At 29.8% G+C, this 17935-nt stretch overlaps 2 protein-coding genes across 7 annotated transcripts; one reads left to right on the top strand and one right to left on the bottom strand.

The window, feature by feature from the left end:
- Nucleotides 1-4451: 4451 nt before the first annotated feature.
- LOC101219601 (protein YABBY 4) lies at nucleotides 4452-8972 on the top strand. 3 transcript variants are annotated; one of them, XM_004150599.3, is made up of 7 exons: nucleotides 4452-4867; nucleotides 4957-5127; nucleotides 5351-5468; nucleotides 6593-6641; nucleotides 6951-7026; nucleotides 7287-7374; nucleotides 8657-8972. In XM_004150599.3, exons 1-6 carry the CDS (start codon nucleotides 4766-4768, stop codon nucleotides 7326-7328), a joined length of 558 nt encoding a protein of 185 aa, XP_004150647.1. In that variant the 5' UTR covers nucleotides 4452-4765; the 3' UTR covers nucleotides 7329-7374; nucleotides 8657-8972. The 3 variants fall into 3 exon arrangements, with proteins under 3 accessions (XP_004150647.1, XP_011650422.1, XP_031738726.1); XM_011652120.2 differs by lacking the exon at nucleotides 5351-5468; XM_031882866.1 differs by lacking the exon at nucleotides 8657-8972 and having other exon boundaries at nucleotides 4766-4867; nucleotides 7287-7375.
- A 353-nt stretch (nucleotides 8973-9325) lies between these two features.
- On the bottom strand, nucleotides 9326-15912 carry LOC101220548 (probable trehalose-phosphate phosphatase F). Of its 4 annotated transcripts, none has more exons than XM_011652116.2 (14): nucleotides 15775-15912; nucleotides 15597-15687; nucleotides 12180-12279; nucleotides 11576-12074; nucleotides 11346-11486; nucleotides 11183-11254; nucleotides 10957-11082; nucleotides 10754-10810; nucleotides 10565-10666; nucleotides 10387-10464; nucleotides 10228-10297; nucleotides 10085-10155; nucleotides 9893-9985; nucleotides 9326-9784 (listed from the first exon to the last, which is right to left on the bottom strand). In XM_011652116.2, the coding sequence occupies exons 4-14, from the start codon at nucleotides 11870-11872 to the stop codon at nucleotides 9692-9694; spliced, it is 1200 nt and encodes a 399-aa protein (XP_011650418.1). In that variant the 5' UTR covers nucleotides 11873-12074; nucleotides 12180-12279; nucleotides 15597-15687; nucleotides 15775-15912; the 3' UTR covers nucleotides 9326-9691. The 4 variants fall into 4 exon arrangements, with proteins under 4 accessions (XP_011650418.1, XP_031738724.1, XP_011650419.1 ...); XM_031882864.1 differs by having other exon boundaries at nucleotides 12180-12274; XM_011652117.2 differs by having other exon boundaries at nucleotides 15597-15658; nucleotides 15775-15909.
- Between the last annotated feature and the right edge of the window lie 2023 nt (nucleotides 15913-17935).

Raw genomic sequence — 17935 nt, 5'->3', positions numbered from 1 at the left:
ACAAATTAGAAAAATAAATGGAAAAGGTAATTAAAATTTAGCAAAGGACGAAGGAAGCAATTAAAAGAAGAGCATTTATGTGATAACAAAATTGCCTTTTTGGGATTTTAAAATTATGTATTTTTTCGATATTTGTGTTAGGCAAGTGAGATTGAGTGGTCAAATCAAACTTTTAAAAACTATAGAGTTGTACTGCCAAAAAAAAGCATGTTATAGAATAGAAAATTTTGAAAAACTTTGCATTTTCACTTTTTGGCAAAATAATTAAATTAAATTAAGCATTCATCTAAATAAAGTTTGTATTTGTTTTGTTTCTTTTATTTTTTAAAAAAAAAATTATGGATAAATGAAAAAAATTAGCAACATTTTTTTAAATATACAGTAGGAATTGATTTTTAAGAATTTAAATTTTATCACTTTTAAATTGCATGATACCTGTTTTGGTTCATCGTTATTGAATTAGATTATTTTTCTTTTTAAGATCAAATACGTGTTTGAACTTCTTAATTACTATAATTAGATTAACTTAAGTTGCATCTCACAACTAACTCACCGTTGTTCATTGATCCAAAGATAAAAGGGTAAACATATATAGTCTCAATAATTTCTTAACTATAAAAGGTTGTAAGTTCAATCCATGATGGTCATATTCTTTTGGAAAAATTTAGTTAGACATGTTGGTAAGTATTACTTTTATCTTATCAATGTCGTATCCTCCAAAATAAATAGAATATATGACTTCAAGTGATATATTTTCATCGTATAATAAATATGTTAAACTTATTTATGAAAAAAAAAACCATTACTATACTTTTTCATTCTTTTTACACAAAGTAAACAAAATATGTAAAATTTTCAATTTTAACACCAGAATAAAGTCATCAAAGGGAAAAGGAAGATAATTATAAATCAAAACATGATTTTTTTTAAGGATAATATACATAACCGTAATAAAATCTAAAATTATTTACGATCCGTATAACAACAAATAAAAGTTCACTAAACCACAATTGTATTTTCATAAATTCCAAATTTGCCCTTGAATATTGTGGGACGATTCGTCAATTCTTTTTCTTCTTCTTTGCAATGTTCATCTTCTTTGTGATTTCTTCATTCTTCTCTTCCATATTTTCTTTCTTTTATTTTTAAATGATTTATTCTTCTATTTAAATCTCCTATTTCATCTTCATCATTTTCGACAAGATGCTTTGAAGTTTGTTTCACAATTATTTCAATATTCTTCTTCATCTTTCTCATATTCGATAATATCAAAATCGTTAAAATATAATTTTAAATGATCAACATGATATCAAAATGATCTATCATATAGATGTTGTACAACATGTGCCAAGATTGTAACGCCTCAAGCCCAAGATTCATACCAACATTATTTGATTTTTTCTTGTCTTAAAGGCTTATTAGAGTGAAAGTTGTCCACAAACCAATATGAGTTCTTTCAGCATGTTTTATCCTCACTCACATGCATCCTATAAAAATTTTCAAGAGGTCACCCATCATATAGAATTGCTTCAAGCTAAGCACGTTGAACTTTGGAGTTCCTACGATCGACCCACTAAAAATGAAAGTGCACCTTGTTGATATATGTATCAACTTTTAATTCCTTTAAGTCTTTCTTAACCTTACTTTCATATCTTCATGATCCCTCTCATTCATATGTAATATCGTGTCATTCATATCTCCCTCCTAAACTCGGGGTGTTACAAAGATCATTTACAAAGATCTGAACTGCTTTTTGCACGCATGTGTCGCCAATTAATCGTGGAGTATTTTTGTTATTTCATGTTGTGAGCTTGTAACTTTTTGTATTTTTAAAATTGTTTTATACGGTCTAAATATTTTCACGTTTTATTTCATTTTTTAAAAAACCTCATTTTCTTATACAAATACTTTTCTTATTTTATTTTTTTTGGATGAAATGTGGAATGAGAAAATCAAAACTAATTTTGATGTATACATATACAAATGGACATTTCAAAAATAGCAAAATATTGAAAATGTTAATTATATAAATATTTTAAATTAATTATTAAGAAATTGTCAAAAATAGAACCTTTCACAAAACATTTACATTTGATAGGAAAATCAAATATAACGAACCTTGTTTTTAAGAGTTTTGTTTTGTAGAGAGTAAATATATGATTCGTCAAAATTTTCTATTTTGAAAAAGAAAATCCTTAATTAATTAGATGTGTTGTTGAATCATGATAACAATGCAGATAGTAGGCCCCTCTAATGTTAAGGTAGTTATGAAAGCATGTTTATTTTTTTAAAAAAGAAAAAATCTCTTATTATTTTGACAATATTCAGAAACAAAAGGATATATTATTAAATTAATTAAATAGTAGACTTTTTCCAACTAATTTATATATATTATTCATATTGCATGGGAAAAAAAAAGTAAACTTTTAAACAAGACCTTTATCTAAAAAATTCATTTGTGTTTAACGTATGGGAAGGATTTGAACATTTGACCTCTTATCTTAATCAATTAACTTAAGCGTTAGAAGTTAGGTCTATGTTTAGTTCTTACATTGTATCTAAATTTATCCATTATACTTTTCACAGGGATGAAGAACGTTATCATTAAAGCCTAATTAGTAAACATTTAGGAGTGTTTGGTAATTCGTAATGGAATAAGTTTATAATGCAATGTAATCAAAATCCAGGTTTGAATCGAGTATTTTAGTCTAATTGTAATAATACAACTCTCTATTTCGACAACCTTCAATTTAACACTCTTCTAGTTTCAATAATTCTGATTGCATTATTTCACCTTTCCAAACAATCCAATGACATCCTTTAAAAAAGGGCATTAGTATATATTGGTTGTCAAATAAAATTAAATGGCGTGCATTCTATCATTAAATCGATATTTCTTGTAGCATATCCAAATTGATATTTTGTTTGATTTGGTTTCACATGATCATATACAAATAGATGTGAGCTAGGGAAAATAGGACAACTAAACAAAAATAATGTCACATTTGCAACGTGTGCACTCTTGCAACCATACTCCAATTTATCTACCACCTCTCATGCCAAACCAAATAAAGTATTATCTATTGGACATGTCAATGTCATCTTCTAGCTATTACTACTAGCAATAAAACTATAGACTATATATGAATAAAAAAAATAATTATATACACACACACATTTAATCCAAATATATGTAATTGAATGTTGTTTTAAAAGTCACTATATATATAATGTAGTTTTAAGAGTTACAAGTTTGAACAACTCTAACTTTTTAAGATTGTATTTTTAAGGTTATTAGACTCATTTAAACGTATTAGAAAAAAAAAAAAAAAGCAAATTCTAAACTTTTCATTTTGTTCCATTTTAGTATGTTCTTTTTAAACTTTAAATAACCTCTTATATGTTAACACAATTTATTAGACACATAAAATTGAGTCCCTTTTCACCAAACCTTTAATTATATCATTTGAATTTTGAATTTTAGAGTATATAGTTTAATGTATGCTCTTGAACATGAAAGAAGACGAAAGGAAAACACACTATTGAAGAGTGAGATTTAGTTAGCGATAAGGTTCAAAATGTTGATATCAAATATATTGGCGATTGATAAATTTTACATAAATGTACAGATTTTATTGTTATGAAATGTTAAAATTAAAACAAGAAAAAGTATAAATTGATAAATAAATATTATAGGAAGTGGTAGACAAGTTAAATTATTTATTGTATACTATTCTCACATTAGTGACATTTTCTTACCTATTTTTTCATTTTACATATTTTTCGAATACAATTTCATCATATATGTTAAACTCATAAAAATATAAATATTTTTAAATATAGTAAAAAAACTAAAATATATATAAAAATGTCGAACCTAAATGAGTAATAGAGATTAATAGTAGTTTATTATAGTATCAAGTAATGATATTAATATATACATCTATAAATATTTATTAGTATCAATACATTTATATTATTAATAGAATATAAAGAATTTGTATATTGATAAATAATTTTAGTTATTTTACAACTTACAATAGTTTTTGGTCTGCATTTTAATAAAGAAAAAATTAATAGTAACTCATTAGTTTCAGGGAAGTTAAGAAAATGATGATAGTGTGATGATTATGCCATTATTGGTCACAAGAAAAAGAAAAGTAAGAGAGGGTTTGTCTGCAAAAGGACAGAAGTTATAGGCCAAGAGGTATAAGGGAAAAGAAAAGATATTATTTAGGGTTCGGAAATTGAGGAAAACTTCATAGCATTGGAAGAACCCATAACACAACACAACACAACACCCCTCTTTAACTTTTGAAAACTACAGCTGAGTTTGTCACCTCCATGCATATGTCCTTTTCTCTCTCCTATATGCATCGGGAATATCAAAATTATACATACATACCTACGTACATACATACAGTCATACCTTGTGATTTTGTTTTCTGTGTCTTTAATTACACAGTATCAGAACAAGTGATTTTGTAAAACAAGTGAACTTGCTAGGAAGGAAGAAAAAAGTGTTCTCTTTCCAACATTTTGTTTATCCTTTGGATTCGTTCTCTTTTCTTTTTTTTATTTGTTGCTTTATGTCGATAATCAAAGAGGGAAGAAAAAAAAAAGAACATAGATCTGAAATGAGGGTTATTTAGTTAAGTTGTCAATCCAATCAAATCAGTCAATCAAAAACTCAACCAATTAGAACCACAAAGTCGAAGGAAGGAAATCGTAAAAAAAAGAAAATAGAGGGCACAAATTGTTAAATATGTCATCTTCTTCCCATCCTACTACTTTCTCTCAACTTCCTCCTCCTCCTTCCGACCAGCTTTGCTACGTTCATTGTAACATTTGCGACACGGTTTTAGCGGTAAGCAATTGCAACATTGTTCCTTTTTCAATTTTTTTAGGGTTTCTTCTTGTTCTTTGTTTAATTATTCTTAACTTGTGTTTATTTAGGTGAGTGTTCCTTCTACTAGTTTGTTCAAAAGGGTTACTGTTCGTTGTGGCTATTGTGCCAATCTTCTGCCAGTAAACATGTGTGGTGGAATGCTTCTCCCTTCTCCAAGTCAATTTCATGGCTTCACTCACTCAACCACTTTTCTCTCTCCCAATACTCACAATTTCTTGGTAATTCTTAACGCTATACTCTATTTGATGACTTTTTTATTTATCTTTATATGTGTTTTTCTTACTTCCATTTTTATCCCTAGCTCAAACATCTCTTTTGGCTTTCAAAACCGTGCGTGTAACACATGATAAAACCGTGTGGAACTAAGAACCCTAAAATAATAGGTAGGTTTGTGAAACTCAAATTAATTTTAAGTTTTGGTTATTGTTGTTGTTTTGTCAGGAAGAGATCTCAAATCCAAATCCAAATTTTTTGATGAACCAAACAGAAGGAATTGATTTAACCATGGCCACTCGTGTACCTAATGATGTTCCAAGACAACCTCCAACCATAAATAGACGTAAGATAATTTAATTCATTCATCAATTTTTTTAAAAGAAAATTTTTATTTTCTTTTGATATATCTAATTTTTTGTTCTGATTTTTTTCATATAAGTTTTGGTGTCCATCATATAATTTTTTTCCTTCACATATTTCATATAAATTAGAGAAATTTCTAAGTGATGAACAAACCCTTTAATGAATTCTTAACTTTTCAGATAAGAATAATTCTTCGTCCTAAAAAAAAAAAGAACAAAATGCCTTGAATAAAGCTACTTTGGATAAAAGAGTTCACTCTAAAACCTAGCTATCATTATTAAGGTTTTTTTTTTTTTTTGTAGTAATTATAGTGAATAACATAAATGGTTTTATTGTTATTATTATTTTGAAACATAGGTGTAGTGTAGTTCTCATTGGATAATGAGATGCATTGGGTATTTTGTTTGATTGAAATTATTTAATAATACAGAAAGGATTAAGCACTTGGCAAAAAAAAAAAAACTTAAACTTATACTATTATTCATCATTTTCTTTCTTCACCCTATATGTCAAGAGTAATTTAATTAAGTGTTTTTTCCTCTATATATTATAGGGTTAAATTAAATTTAAGAGAAGATGTTTTCTTTGGTTCCAAGATATATTCATTTAAGTTTTCTCTTGGTTCAATGTGTGTTTTAATCTCTGCAGCCCCTATTTGCTTTTTCTTCTGTTTAGGGTGTGGCAGCTATCAAACTTCATAAAGTACACAACAAAAACACAAAAAAACTGAATCCTTTTTTTTGTTAGACTCAAAATGCATGCATGGGCTCTTATTAGCAAAACATTTTTTAGGTTTTAGTTCCAAAATATATATATATATATATATATATATATATATAATATATATATATTGAAAATCAATGTTAATAATAGCTATGATGAATTTGATTACTCTTTGGATCCCATTTGCTAAACTTTTATTATTGTTTTTAGTTTTGGTTTTTGATTAGGTTTGTATCAATATTTAAGTAGAATAGTTGCTTCTTCCTTAAAATCCAACCACAGAAACAAATTTTTAAGAACTACATTTTTAAGAGTTAATTAATTAAATTTGTTGAGATTAGAATTGAATATATACTATGGTTTAATTATTTGACTAAACAGCTCCAGAAAAGAGACAAAGGGTACCCTCTGCTTACAACCGATTCATCAAGTGAGTACTCATTTTTCTTCTCTCCCCTAATCTTTTTGTTTCCATCTTCTCATTTGGTAACTAAAGAAATATAGGAACCAAGCAAGCAAATCGTCTGTATTTTATAAAGATTACGAGTTCAAGTTATAGCCAATTTAAGATTTGTCGATATATGTATATCTATATATATTCTTTTAAGGTGATCATGATCTCTAAGTGTTCGTTTGTGTTTAATGAATTATGATGATATCATATTAGATAAACATTAAGTTTGATAATAAAATAGTATTTTGAAGATTATGCGTACTCTCCATGTTTTATATAATGTAGAGACGAGATCCAACGCATCAAGGCTGCCAATCCAGACATCTCTCATAGAGAAGCCTTCAGTGCTGCTGCTAAGAACGTATGTATCCATACATATATTTTCTGATCTTTCCTTTTTCCTTGATAAATTATAATGACATTAAATCATGTTTTAATCATATTTAATGGTTGTGTTAAACCTTTTTTTCAATCCGTAATTAGAGTTTGAAGAGATTCGAACTCTGAGTCTCGTGATGATCATTACTTGCACATACATTTGTGGTAATCGAACCATATTCATATTCGACTATTCTAATGTGTTGATTATATTTTTTCGTTTAATTGATCATGGTGAAAAAGTGGGCTCATTTCCCTCACATTCGATTTGGTTCTTCCTCCTGAAATATCAAACTGTGCCAAAGAGAGAGACAAACAATGGCTTGAGCAGGTCAAACACAAAAACACTCTTACCTTTTAAATTCTTTACTTTCCTCTAGTTCCCTGTGTTGGATTTTTTTGTTTTGTTGAATGCTTGATGATATATTCAACCAATAATTTTATGTGTGTTTTGGGATGTCTGATAACCCTTTTCAGAAAAAGTTGAACTTTTATTGTTGATAGTTTTGGTTCTCATTTCTATGTCATATACATTCGATATGGTTCAAAATACTACAGTTTACTTGTAGTTATTAGATTTCGAGTTCAACTTCAATTTAGTTGGTATGTTTTTAAAATGCTGCAAATTTATTATTATAGATATTTGGATTTTGTTTTAATTCGATCCTTAGGTTTAATTTTGAGATTTATACTTTTAATAATCTTGGTTTTTCATTAAATTATTATTTTTCATCTTTGTTTTCATTATAATGAGATAACATTGACTACTTCATCTCAAAATCAATTGACAGAAAAATGAGTAGTTCGTTTAGCTTAAAGAGCGTGAGATCTTTTGATTTTTTTAATATGAGATCTTCACCACATCTACTAATTAATTTTATAAAAGTTTAAAAATATATATAAATAATTATGTTTGGGTGTTAGAATCAAATTGAGATATAACTTAATAGTATGCATGGATTGATTTAAGAAAAAAAAGTTTTTCAAAAAACTCATTTACATTGAAAGTGTTTAAAATATACTTAAGAAATAATGTTTTTCGTAGCTTTTAAATATTCTATTTTTTTTTTAAAATAACTCACCTTTAAAATTAAATATTTGAAAATGTAATCTAAACCATGGTTTGAATGGTAAAATTGTAATAATTTAAATCTGAAATTTAACTGAAAAGCTACTAAATGAGTAAAAATGACTGGGAATCAAAATTATATTTTTCCTAACTCTTTTCCTTCTGGGAAAAGAAAAATGATTTGTTGCTAACTATGTGTATGGTATGTTATTCACTTTTCTTAAAACTACATTTGAATTCTAACCCAAATTTCAAAAACAAAACATTTCTTTATTGTTTTATTTTGTTATCTTTTATAATGTTAATGATTAGTCACACTCTTCCATGAATCATTCTAATAGTCAAACTATCATTACGTACATTAAAGTGTTTAAGTATTTATTACCCAATTACCATGAACAATCAATACTATATTTATTAAAGATTTAATTTTCAAAACTTGACTCAAAATACATAGCAAATAGTTCCATGAAACATGCTTATACTTCTTCTTTTCGCTCTAAAGCTCTAAATTTGACCTATTGTTTTCGGTTAATTTGTGTAGGAAGGAGAAAGATGTATGATCGATTTTTCAGTTGAACTAACATGGAAGTTTCCCTTTTTATATATGAAAATTGAATCTTTGTGTTTCTGGGGGCAACAAGGGGGAGAGAAATTTTGAGGTTTCCAAATGGCAATCTTTCACAATTCTCTCTTTTAATCTGAAGTAATTTCTATGCTCTTTTGTACTATCAATTATTGTATTTAAGTCTTACACTCTATCAAGTTTTTTTTTTATTAAGAAATTTACAACATTTGTTTGTTTCTCATGTTGTTCGACTCTTTACTTTATATAATATATATATTTGTTAGTATTCAAACGAGCTTGACCCAATCACTGTCAATTTTATACTTGTTTTAAAGATCAAATACTTTAATTTTTATATTGATAAAAAATATACTATGATATTTTTTTAGGTTTAGTGAATTACATTTAACCTATCCTAAAAATTTTCATTGTGAATCGTTTCTAATAAAAAGAACATAACTTCAAAGGTATTGACATCTTTTAGAAATGAGTGGATCTCCGAATCACATTGAATCTCGTTGAACTATGTTTATATCTTGGTAAGTCCTACTCTAAGTTTAACCTTATATGTCTGTCTTAACAAGAATATCACTAGACTAAGCCAGCCAAAAAGGAAAAAAGAAAGAAAGAAGTGAGCTCTGAGGGTGTGGAAAACAAAAATAATATAATTCCCAGGCATAATGATCTGGTACTAAACTTCAAAAACGTTTTACATGTTGAGAATATTGGGAGGGAGAGAGAGAGAGAGATGAAATAATATATAAAGAAAAAAATAGGAAACCATTTGGAACATTTCTTTGTGTGCTCTGCCAGAGGTAAGGGTAGGAAAAGAAACCTTTGACCCCCCACCACCCACAAAATAGCAGAGTAGTGATTCAAAACCAAACCAACCCTAAACACAACAGACTTACCCCAAATATCAATTTATTACCCTATTCTCAAATTTCACACACACACACACACACACAAACTGCTTCAGTTATTCTGTGTAATAATAAAAGAAAACCTAAATTATCCAATTCTTTGTTTTCCCCCCTCTTCACCACCACCCCCGACCACCTTCTTCTTCTGGCTTCTCACCAATCCTCTCAGGAATTCCATTACCTGCATCAGTTTCATCAACATTCATCCTAATATATTCTACTTTCTCATTATTTAACTTTTAGCTTAGTCCAAATATACACATTAACTTGGAATTTGCAAAACACTCACCTCTGAGGGATCCCTAAGAGAGTAGAATGCGTTGGTCTCCTTTGGCATAGGAGACACCAAAATGCCGTACCCTTGGTTTCTCTCTCGCAGCACCTGCAAGAAACAGTGAATAAGATTTTTTAACACTTGAACAAACCAACCTAGGATTCCGTATTATATATATCCTTTATTAGTAGGATCCAGATTTGTTACCTTAAAAGCATCTTCATCAGTTCTGTCATCCCCAATAAAGATAGGGAGCACGTCTTCACTTGAGTTCAATCCTGCAAGATTATTAGATTTGGGATGAGAATATGCACGCTAACTCATACCATTTATCTCAAACAAACAGTTACCTAGAGATTCAAGCAGAAATTCAACTGCTTTTCCCTTGTTCCAATCAATCACTGGACGGATCTCTAAAACCTACAACCGTATAGAAGCAGTAGTAAGAACATAGGAAAAAGGAAACTCTAAATAATGGAAATTTGCACGTAATGATGCATATACTATACCTTCCGCCCATGTGTTAATCGTAAACGAGGGTGGTCTTTTAGTACATCATGAACACATTGCGCTATTGTAGGCCAATTCTGAAAAAGATCAAACGGGAGAACATGTTTAAGAACCCAGATTATATAAGAAGTTAAAGATTTGAAGAGGATACAATCATTAGATATCCTGAAACATTACCTTCTCATCTACATTGCGATAATGTACAGCGGCACAAAACTTGTGATTTTCAAGTTTTGCGCCTTTAATATCTTTTGTCTTCTTGACGAGGGTTCCAAAAACCTACAACAAATAAATTTCTTGTACGTTATTAGTTTGAAACATTATACTAAAACTTGAAGATGATAAGAAGAAAAAAATAATGTCCACCTCGTCTATCATGGGTAAGAATTCCCTAGCGGGCTGGAACACATTAGCATCCTTGCCCTGTTATGTTAAAAGAGAGTTCATGGGAGTTAAAATTAATGAAATCATAAATTATGAACGTGCGATAATCATATTAAGAATGAAAAAGAAAAGAAGCTAAGGTATAATATTAGAAAACAAGGTTCTTATTCGATTCAATTGCTCACCTGTTGGTCAGTAGATCCAATACAGTTGGGATGGGAATTCAGCACTGTTTGACCCACAGGGCCGACGATATCCATCCCATGACTACCAGCATAATAGAGTTCCGTTAGTCCTACCAACTCAGAAACCTGGAAAATAAATGAAAAAAAGGTAGCTTTAGTTCCTAAAGAAATTGAGTTATTGACAAAAGCTGGAAAACAGAGAATTTCGGACGGATACTCCATTTACCTTTTCTCGCTTTCTTCCACTAATGATTGCCGTTGGAAAATATTTGGCAACATTTCTTACAGCACAACGCATCTGGTAAAAAGAAGAAATTATTTTGGTATGAAAATGGAAAAGGGAATAAGACAAGTATGGTTGGACATTGCTGTTAGAATGCTAGACGTACAGCATTTGACATAACAGCACAATCTGGATCATCTACTATTGGAGAAAGGGTCCCATCATAGTCCAAAAAAACAGCTATTTTCTTATTTTTTGCGTAACTGGTAATTTGCTCTAGAGAGTTGAGTGCTGAAGGATACTTCAGCTGCAGAACCAGCAACAAAAATATGAGTAAATTGAAGTGGAAAATATTAGACAAGGAGGAAGCTAAGATTCACAAGCATCAAACATTACCATCCAGGAGCTGTAAGCAACATCAGTATCATCGTCGGAAGGGAAATCAACATCGAAATCCTTAATTAGCTTCTTCCGAGGAGGAGAAGAGGATTTCATTGCATCCAACCAACCATTGGACCAGACATCATCAAACTTTCCTGACTTTTTCCTTGGGATTGTGATATATTTACTTGGGGGAAAAGAACCACCTGATTGAGAGTAAGGCAAAATAGCAGGATGGATTCCTAGCCTCGATTTATTCATTGGTGCAGGTTCAGTGAGAACAGGAGATGTGTGCTTCGATGTCAAGTCCATATAACAACTTAATACAAGATAAAAAAATATATATTTTCTAATACAGTGGTGTGATGGGAAGAAGATCGATCAAATACAGATTTATGTCCCACTTGTCGAAAACAATTTACCCGACCCTTTTATCAATGAAAAACCAACGCTTCAATGTTTTCTTGTCACTACTGTTTGGTGAGCAGTCCATCAAGCGCAGTCTTCCTGAAAACTGTTGGTGATACATAGATTTATTATAAAATGAAACTATATTATGGAGGTGAGAAAAAAGCGGCCAAGTTGCAAACAGGGAAAGACAAATTATGGCAGTGGGTACCTTTTCATTGCCAAAGCAGCACAGCATTTATAAAACGTAGCCTAACATTATTTGTTATTAGACCTTTGTCAAAGGAAAAGTATGTTGATTATCGTCTGTTCTGCATAGAGAGGGAAAGTGCTAATGGTGAGTAGCTTTAACAAGTTACATCAGCTGATAGAAGTAGAAAAAAGGAAACCAACAACAAAAACATTAAAATTAGAAGCTAGTACACAGAATATTTATCATGTACCTTAGCAGTATGTTAACAAATAATTTAAAGGAATAAATTATTTAACCATAAACCGGATAAGGTATCTAACATGTGGAATAATATTTTCCAAATGAGCCATGGTCAAACTCAAATGATCCATATCCCGAAGATGGGCATAATAATATTCTATCGGCCATGTAACCAGTTCAGGTCTTGAAATGTTAACATCTTTTTTAGTGCAACAGTTATCACATGCACCTTCTGATTTCAGATATAATATAGTTCTCAACCTGTGAATATAATTTATAACGGCAAAATACGGGGGAGGTGGTTAAGGGAGACCTGACAGTACTAAACTAACCACTTGATGAATAATTTTCCTGACAGTGCCAGAGGAGAAACTAAGGCTATAGATTAATGACATCAAGTTGAATCATATTTAAATTACGAGCCCTGAAGAATGTTAAGAGACACCAATTGGTACTTGCACTTTGAAAATGGTTATATTGTTGTGCACAAGATAATCCATAAGGATTCAGATTAAAAGCCTTCCGGCTTTCCAGATGCCAAATTTAGAATAAACATAAATAGGGTTTCATATACCATTTTAAAGCACGACACCCTTGTCTATATGTACATCAAGTAGCTATTTTTTTTAAAGACTACTTGCACAAATTAATTAACAATTGATTTATGATGCATACACAGAATTTACATGTAAAATAGAAGAAGTATTGCAAAAAGGAAGGAAGGCTGAACGATTCAGAACTTAGGAATGGTTTTTAAATTTATTACAAAAATATATTCAGAAGGCAAGTGAAAATCTCCAATAAATAAATAAAGTATTCAACTCAACAGTTCACCTCATTTTTGGATTTATGTCCAGACACATTTAACTGTGGATAAGAATGCTTCAGGTCTTATCTACATATCTTTTATGCAACGAATCGTGTATTTCCCATTACAATATTACTACTGGATTAAAAAACTCTTCTGGGACAACAAAGAAAATATTGCAGGCATATCTTAGGGAATCACGCATAATCTAAGCATCAGGAGCACTTAATCTCAAAAAACAAACTCGTGGACTAATTTTGCACAACATCGTCAGTAAAGATGCAAAAGAATTAGTGACAAAAATATATTGCATTATGATAAATTTTTATAACGTTTTTTATAACCAAATAAAGAGTACAAAAAGGGATATATTCATGCCATCGTCTCTTAAATAAAATAAAAAAGAACATTTTATAGATGGAAACTCTGTTTGAAAGAGTGCTGTGAGTGTGTGGGAGAAATAAGGGCGATGATTACAAAAAAACAAAAGAGGCATACAATGATTATCCATGTTAATTGGGTTTTAATATTTTCTGTAGATCAATAATTAGATTTTAATACCCCCAAAAAGATAATAATAAAGAACCTTTACTCCATAGCACCAACCATGTTTTCTTGGTCATCAAATAGATCAAAAATGTATTGATCGTATTCCAATTTGGACGAACTAAGACAAACGGTAGTGTCCATAGATTGTTACAGAACGTTGAAAAGATGCCATAGAAATTAATAATACACTCTCACAAAAACTTCATTCAAAATCAAAATCAAAAGAGTTGTTAAAAATTTACTTTTCATAATACATTTAAACTCACAAGAAAACAAAAAATGTTCGGACACCTAGGCCCCGCCTACGGACCACAAAGTCATTTCTTAAGACAGTTGTATAAAAAAGCCGAGTCCTGTAACTGGTAGGGCCAACCGCTCAAAGACGAGTCCCACACAGGCTAGTAATTACTGAATCCATTTCAGTAGAGCTCTGTGTTCCCAGATATATCAACATTACTAAAAAAAATTACCTTTTGATTAGTGTGAGGAAGAAGAAAAAGGCTATCATTACCAATATAAATACTCTAGTATCAGCAATTTAAATATCAATTTGCAAAAACTAACAACAAAATTCAAGCATGTTCTATTCCCTATATTTGGCTCTTGATGTTTTGTAACCATTTATTTTGCCGGTACTTATATTCTGTAAGGAAGGATTTCTCCCCTATTTGTCTGTGTCCTTATATTCTGTAAGGATTAGTCTTCTTATACTTAAAAAAGGTAGAATGCATCTTGAGGACTTGTTATTTGAATCAAGTACAAAAACTTAAAAAGTAATTCAAATAAAAAAAAAGTAATCTTAATGAGAAGAAACGATTATAAAAAAATTGTTTTTTTATTATACTCGTAGTGTGATTAGAATATATTGTATTGTAATCTAAAATTAAGATTGAGCATTTTGGGTCGAATTTTAATATCAAACCCATCTCGTTTGGAAAGTTTTCAATTAACGTTTTATAAATTCTCTTTTGTTTTACTCACAATTTGTAATTTTGATTACATCCACGTCCCTAGACATCAGTCAAGAAAAACAAACATGAAACCCGGAGGGAAAAATAAATTAATGTTAAAGAAAACCCAAGAAATGGAGACCCATTTTAAAGAGAGAGATATGGCGAAAAGAAAGAAGGTTAAAATTATTAAATTGACCAACTGCACACCAGATTCCTAATGGGAAAAAGTCAAGACAAGAGAAGGGCTTTCCTTCTTTACTCTCTCTCTCTCTCTAAGTTAGTTACATCAACAAAAGCACGTGAATTATTTCAACAACGACGGTGTTCACAGTTCCCAGCAACCGACAAAATAGAAATTTGTGGTGAAAAATCATATCACAGACGGGTAGGGGAGATAGATAGATAAAAAGGAGCTGTCATGTCAATCGGTTCATAAAGCCCAACTTTTCGACAAGTATCCTGTGGGGGTGTTTGGAACTAGAATGGAATCAGATCACCAACAATAAGACGGGTGTTGAAATACCCATCGAATTGAAGACAAATAAAAATAGGATAGATTTCAATTCCACTGCGGCTGTCCATCCAAACACCCATGTGTGTTAAATTCAGGTATTAAGAATAGCGATTAAGATTCACAAATTATCGACAAGAAACACAGGGAAAAAAAAAAAGCAGAAACGTAAATAAATTGGTAAAAGGTTGAAAATATTAAATAAATCATTGGAAATCGAAAATGTAAAGGAAAAAGAAAAGAAAAGAAACGATATATCGAAGAAAGCGAAATCTCGAATAACGACACAATCTCTGACAAACAATATAATAATAAGAAGAAGAGGAAATCAAAATGCGAAGAGGAAAATCAAGAGGAGGGAAGAATTAATTAACCTGAGTTTGAAGGAATTAGAAACGTAACCTCCAGTAGTTGCTCATGAAACAAGAAAACGGCGCTGAAAGGAAGGGATTACAGAGATGAAATCTGAGAAAATGGGATCAAAAGAAAGAAGGGGAAAAATGAGAGAAAAGGAAAGGAAAAAAGAGAGAGAGAAAGAGAAGAAGAAGAAACCTTGGGTTGAGCGCAATGTTAGAGATGATGAAATCTAGAGCCAAACAGAAAGATAAAAAGAAATGAGAGAGAGAATTGAAGGAGAAATGGTGAAATGAAAATTGGGGGAAAATAGAAAAAGGATTTGAAAAAGGAGAAATTTTAAGGTATTTATAGTGTTTTGATTCCGTGTTTAACAAGGTAACTCTTTTGTTTTCTTTTTTTTTCAAAATTTTCTCTCTGCCTTTTGGTTGTTGAAAAACTAAAAACTAAAAACTACTCTTCAATTTTTTACATTGTTTTTTAATTTTTAAAAATAGATGCATTTATTTACTCACTAAATTTTCTTTTTTTCTTTTTTTTCCTTTTAGTGTAAAAACAAACTCAAAAGTTCATTTCAAGTCATTTTTTATTATTAAATTGTTCTATGATAGTTAAACTATAAAATATTTAAAATACATTATTAATAAGAATATATATTTTATTGTTAAAAATTATTATGCATTTTTCAAATATAATGAAATTAATTAAAAAGATGATAAAATATCACCACCTATCTTTCATTAACTATGATGTACTACTTTATTTATTTGTATTATGATAACAAATAGTAGTCTATTTTGATATATAGTGGTTGATTGTAGCTAAATTATGATATTTTGCTATATTTTATAAATATTTTTAAAAGTTTTGTCATTTAACATATTATTTTCTTTAAAATACTTATTATAAATTTTATCAGAAACATTTTACATTTTTTTAATTTGGGGTTTAAAAAAATACATCCCGCTAAAATCATATATTTTTTAAAACTCAAAAACTAAAAAAAAGTGATTTTTCTTATCTGTGAGATGTTGAATTTAATGAATTTAACTTTGTGTTAGTTTGATTTAGTGTTTTTCAAAGGTTATTTTCAACCCTTTTGATCTTTGTTTACAAAATTTTAGGATAAAACTAAGAAAAGATTGTTGGGTAAACATGTAAATTAAGTACATCCACATAAGCTTTCGAGACAAGTAATGATAACGATGATGCACATACACTCTTTTTCATTATTTAAACCAAGTCAGCTTGGGATGTTACAAAAATATTGTAAAAATACAAGGACCACCATATAAACCATCATTTTTTAATAAACTTCAGGAAAAGTTTGTATTTATTTGATTTCCAAGTTTACAAATTATCTAAAGGGTTTGTAATTCTTACTTTTACAAGTCTCAAACTTTTTCCAAAACAATTTGAAACTTTTCCCAAATTTCAAAAGTGGATCCAACAACCACTAGGGTTTCAAGACTAAATTGTAATTTACCCAATTTCCCCTTTTTTCTATATGGTATGAAATGTTGCAATTAAAAATTTTCCTTTCAATTTTCTCACTTTTATTTTTCTAAATTATTACATCATAAACAGAAATTAACTATACCTTGAAGAAATGACTAAAAACTACCAATTTTTATTAAGAAAAAAGAAATATAGATAGGTAGGTAAGTAAGTAAGACATACGACACAAACGTACGTTGAATCTCTTATCTCCCTATTATTAAAGTAAAAATCCATCGAGGTAGAGAGAATTAATTGATTCATATATTTAGGATGCAATAATAAAACAAACCAATTGTTTGGCATAAAAATTAAAATGGATATTCAAACGTAAGTTGAATAAGTTGAGGAAAAGTTTAGAGAGGTATTAACTATTTTAAGCATGAAGTTAATTTGGTAGGTGAATATGAAGAGAATTTAATTAGGGGAGATTAGGTAGATGTCATAATCGGCGAATCTTAATAATAATTAAGGTTGTCAAATTAAAAAGAAAAAAATTTAATTGTAACGGTTTTTGTTGCTTTGAAATATGATTGTAGAAAAAAAAAATAAATAAATAAAGAACGAGAGTTTTTATATTTATTAATCGGAGTGAGAAAAAATAATAGAGTTGAGAGAAACGAGGGGAGAGGTTAAGATTTTAATTTTATAAAATTAGAAAAAGAAAAGGAAATAAAAGAAATGTGGGACCCAGGGGAGGAGGAAACTTACACGTGTAGGTGAAAGTTTTGTAAGTTCCGAGTCGACGACACCTATGAAGGAGAATGCGTGACGTGGCCATGTGTAGTGTGGGGCCAGGGTACAGAATATTGGACGGATGTGGCGCAGCACTCCCCCCCCTCCCCCCGCGTCTTATACAGCT

The sequence above is a fragment of the Cucumis sativus genome, chromosome 3 (genome assembly GCF_000004075.3).
Source record: "Cucumis sativus cultivar 9930 chromosome 3, Cucumber_9930_V3, whole genome shotgun sequence".
Taxonomy (NCBI): Eukaryota; Viridiplantae; Streptophyta; class Magnoliopsida; order Cucurbitales; family Cucurbitaceae; genus Cucumis; species Cucumis sativus.
The sequence above is the reverse complement of the archived record's forward strand: the minus strand, read 5'-3'. Positions and strand labels throughout refer to the sequence as shown.

Excerpts from the sequence above, each read along its gene's own strand:
- LOC101220548 (XM_011652116.2), bottom strand. The coding sequence starts at position 11,872 with ATGGACTTGACATCGAAGCACACATCTCCTGTTCTCACTGAACCTGCA. Across the intron at positions 11,487-11,575 it reads TTGCTTACAGCTCCTGGATG|CTGAAGTATCCTTCAGCACT; the intron begins GTAATGTTTGAT and ends CTGGTTCTGCAG. Across the intron at positions 11,083-11,182 it reads GTGGAAGAAAGCGAGAAAAG|GTTTCTGAGTTGGTAGGACT; the intron begins GTAAATGGAGTA and ends TTTATTTTCCAG.
- LOC101219601 (XM_011652120.2), top strand. The coding sequence starts at position 4,766 with ATGTCATCTTCTTCCCATCCTACTACTTTCTCTCAACTTCCTCCTCCT. Across the intron at positions 7,027-7,286 it reads TCAGTGCTGCTGCTAAGAAC|TGGGCTCATTTCCCTCACAT; the intron begins GTATGTATCCAT and ends ATGGTGAAAAAG. Across the intron at positions 7,375-8,656 it reads ACAAACAATGGCTTGAGCAG|GAAGGAGAAAGATGTATGAT; the intron begins GTCAAACACAAA and ends TAATTTGTGTAG.